General features: G+C 32.2%; 1 protein-coding gene across 1 annotated transcript in view; it reads left to right on the forward strand.

The window, feature by feature from the left end:
- The first annotated feature begins 1,434 nt into the window (after window positions 1-1,434).
- LOC106475346 overlaps window positions 1,435-4,482 on the forward strand; it is an 89,780-nt gene continuing 86,732 nt past the window's right edge. Inside the window, exon 1 of the mRNA XM_022380663.1 lies at window positions 1,435-1,908. Within this exon, the coding sequence (XP_022236371.1) occupies window positions 1,881-1,908 (28 nt within the window). The 5' untranslated portion in view covers window positions 1,435-1,880. The remainder of the gene's footprint in view (window positions 1,909-4,482) is intronic.

A 4,482-nucleotide genomic window follows, 5' to 3' on the forward strand; every position in this document is an offset into this window, starting at 1 on the left:
TAGTTTATTCTTTCTCAATACAACTTTTGAATACACAGAATTTCCACTGTCACACGCTATAATTCACAATGGTTCATGCACTTTAATTACGGTCACTACCGCTCACTTGATTCAATTATCTGTCTCTATCTCTCTTTCTGCAATTCTTCTCTTGTCACTTCTTGCCGGTCTTATATATACAAAATAGAGGGCGTCTGGCCTTCACGAACCTTCTAGATACTCATTACTTGTTACCAGCGTCACGTGAATTCCGCTGTCGTAACAATATTCTTATCACTGCCGTCTTAGTCGTTTTTATTATAGATCATACTCGTATGACGTTGTTCTTTCGCTGGCGGGTTCTTTTAAGTTATCTAGTGAAAATAATTCAACGTCTAGTCCATATAACGATAATAAATTACTTTATTTTCTCATTTGATATTTCTACAAACTTGAATACCTGTACACTGCCGCAAATTACTGTAACAAGAAATCAACTTAACTAACACGCTGACTGGTTCATTCTCTGAATTCCACAACTCTCTCGTATTTATAATTTAGCTTTGTTTGTTTGTAGTTAAGCGCAAAGTTAAATAATAGGCTATCTGTGCTGTGTCTACTAGGGCTATCTAAACTCGGATTTTAGCATATAAGTCCACTGACTTACCGCTGTGCCACGTGCTACTAGGGGGCAATCTAAATTTGATTGTGCTTGAACACTTACGTCACATCTTTAGAATTTCTAGATGTTCTAAGCCTAGCTTCTTAAATCTTCTGATCTAAAGTTATTATTAAGACCCAGAGTTCCCTCTAGCTAACATTTAAATTACAACGTTAAAAATATATAGCTTATAAGAATATATACAATATCTGTAAATATTATTTTGGTTTTATCTATGTTGCGTTACCGTTGTTTCGTAATGCATGATTTTTACAGCACTTGGTATTCTACGTATGTAACGCATTGTTCGTTTGTACACGTCTTGGTGCATTCTCTAGGTGATGATAATAAAATAAACATTATTGTACAGGAAAAGGTTAGATTATTAATGTAATGTTGTAATCTTGTGATAAAATACATATATTAAAAAACAACTGAAACGCCATCGACAGGAGGATACAGGAGAAGACGGATTCCTTTATAATGTTTTTAATTTGATTTTCTAAACTTTTTTTTATTCTACGTGTTTTTAAAAGTTATTGTGATAACACGTGATATGGTTGCATCTTATTAAGTTTTTCTTCCATGTTTTTTTATCTCCTATTATGAGTATTTATATTAAACTACATAAAAAGTTTCGATTTAATCTATTTTCGTTTTGAAATGATTTTTTTTGTCTGGTGTCATTTATCATATTACTCCTGACTCACAGGTGGCGCTCTGAACATATTCTGGTCAAAGAGACAAGATCTTGCTCGCACGGTTGAATTGTCAGCTGATCAACGGAAGCGAGAGAACGCTACTCTGACTACGTACGCTAAACGTGTGGGCATCTTCAATTTTAGCCCACGAACTCGCATCTTTCAGGGCTCTAGTTTGTTTTTTTTACCAAAATTTAAGGTATCATCAGTCTTTAAAAAAAAGTCACGCATGCTCGAACTGAGTAACGCCTTTTAAAAAAAACAACATCAAACAATTTAATATATTAAATACCCCTTCATATTGAAGTATCGTATGAAGTCTCCAGTCAAGAGTACATATTTCAAAACTTTTCTAAACTCAAGTAGATTGGTGCGATATAATGATATCTATACTTGTGAACACAGATCACAAGGAAACGTGACGGCCACATGATTCTCCCAATAAACTACTGAAAATATTACTTGGTAAAAACTGAGGAAACAAACAAACAATTTTCCTGAGAATCAGTGCGAGACAGAATAATCTGGCAAGACCAACGATGCCGAAGACTGGGATGAGTTTTTTTGGTAAGCATTCCAAACGATTAATAATTACATAGTTTAAGATCTAGATAGATTTCGAATTAATAGTTATGTTAACTTTTCTAAAAGTGTATTTGTACATCTGCATGTGTGCATAAGTACACACACACATTGTGTTCCTGTAGAACTATATCAGAAAAAGATAGCCAAAACTACTAGTTCTGTATTATGTTTCTAACTTGAAACAGACGATAATAGAATCTGTTTCGTGTGTTTATATAGTTAAACTGTAGGAGGTGATAGCAATATATTCTGTTACATTTTTGTTTGACTAATTTAGAGCAAGCGATATCGAATCTACTGCTTTTCTTTTGTGCAGCTAAGTTCGAGAAAACGATAAACAAACGTCCTGCTTTTATCTTGTAAAGCTAAGTTGGAGTAGGAGTTAGCTAAATGATTCTATATTACTTAGCTAAGTTAAAGTAGGAGTTAGCTAAATGATTCTATATTACTTAGCTAAGTTGAAAGTAGGAGTTAGCTAAATGATTCTATATTACTTAGCTAAGTTGTAGTAGGAGTTAGCTAAATGATTCTATATTACTTAGCTAAGTTGGAGTAGGAGTTAGCTAAATGATTCTGTATTACTTAGCTGAGTTGGAGTAGGAGTTAGTTAAATGATTCTGTATTACTTAGCTAAGTTGGAGTAGGAGTTAGCTAAATGATTCTGTATTACTTAGCTAAGTTAGAGTAGGAGTTAGCTAAATGCTTCTGTATTACTTAGCTGAGTTGGAGTAGGAGTTAGCTAAATGCTTCTGTATTACTTAGCTAAGTTGAAGTAGGAGTTAGCTAAATGATTCTGTATTACTTAGCTAAGTTAGAGTAGGAGTTAGCTAAATGCTTCTGTATTACTTAGCTGAGTTGGAGTAGGAGTTAGCTAAATGGTTCTGTATTACTATTCTGTAGATAATTGTCAAACATTATAGTTTTGTCTTGTATAACTACATTATTGCTCCGATCTATCTACTTATTAACTTACAAACGTAGAAATTAAGAGTGTTTTTACTGAGAACAGTTTCCACTATGATGCTAGTTGTAATGTTAGTGTTTTTAAAGGTAACATCCATACCAACAACCGGCTGGTATTTTTGGAATATTATGGGTTATAGCAAACAACACCTAGACCCTATTTATTTCTTTGCTAGCTGTTTTGTTTCTAATCTGCATGTTTGGATTATGTCTGATAAATGGTATATCTCCAACGCTTTAGGGAATTAGTGGAGCAGACATTTTCTTCCCAAATTTAAATTTTTTACTCTTTCTTTACAAGTGATATAATTTAAATCATCTTGTTTTGTGTATTTGTTACTGACGCGAAGGATGATTGATTTTATTTGATAAATTTTATTTTGATTTGCTTTGGCTAAACGTTATAATAGTGAGTGATAGTACGAGAATTTACCTAGAATTTCAATTTTACAAACTCGGTTTAACTTTTTATGTTTTTTCGTAATCGTTATATAATCCTGAATTTTCGTCTGTATGCGCTTGGCACAAATAATATAATTTGATAATTTTAAATTTATCGATTTAAAAATATTTTAAATGATGTCCTATGTGTTACGGTTGTAATAAAACAACGGAAATTAAGACAATATTTCTTAACCACGTTTAATGTTCGTTATTATACCTTGAACTGATAATCGAGTCACTGTTTACTAACACTACAGTAAACTAATATTATAATTTGTATATCAGTAAGTAAATCCGAAGTACACTGACTCTTACTTTTTTAATTGGTTTTTAACAAGTTACAATTGTAATTATTTATATGAAATCTTGTAAAATGAACACAATATCTTCTTTCCTGGTTAGGTTTTGATTGAGTAAACTATAACAACTTTGAGCAACGCATTAGAAAGTTACAGATATTTGAATACTCCTTTTATTTGATTAAACACTTCATTTTCAAACGACTTGAACTTTTTCATATAATTAAAACCCACCAGGAGGAGATTGTGGAGCACCACCACTTTACATAAGATTCTCAATTTTCAAAGAGTGATTTTTCATGTATTTTATAATCGAATTGGTAAAATAATGTGTTCATAGCTAACCTATGTAAAAGCCAGTGTGTGTCATGTCACGCTTGATTTCTCGTAATAGGAGGAGTCATAAAAGCCAAAATGCATTTATCCAGATAGGATAGTTCGATTACTGTCTGTTCATTACGATTTTAGTGACGGAAATGCAAGGAGGCGTGATGGGGATGGGTGCCGTGAAACCTTATAAGTGTAGTAAGTGTTGGTTAAATAAGCCTAAAGTAAAGACGTAGTGTGGGATCACCTAGTCTAGAGCCAAGTGCAAAAAATTTATCATGAAAGTAAAAATTTCGATTCAATTTTAAACTTAAATCGTTTCTGAATTAAGGTATTTTCTGTTATATCACCAACGTTTTTAAGACTCTAAATTAAGAAATCAACAAACATTTTTACAGTTTTATTGTATATATATATATTTCATTTTATACCTACAATACATTGAATAACAATATTATGTTACTAGCTGTAGTACCTGTCCCCTGGATGGAAGTTATATAAATTCATGATTAATGAAAGGTTA

This window comes from Limulus polyphemus, unplaced genomic scaffold, assembly GCF_000517525.1.
Source record: "Limulus polyphemus unplaced genomic scaffold, Limulus_polyphemus-2.1.2 Scaffold146, whole genome shotgun sequence".
Classification (NCBI taxonomy): Eukaryota; Metazoa; Arthropoda; class Merostomata; order Xiphosura; family Limulidae; genus Limulus; species Limulus polyphemus.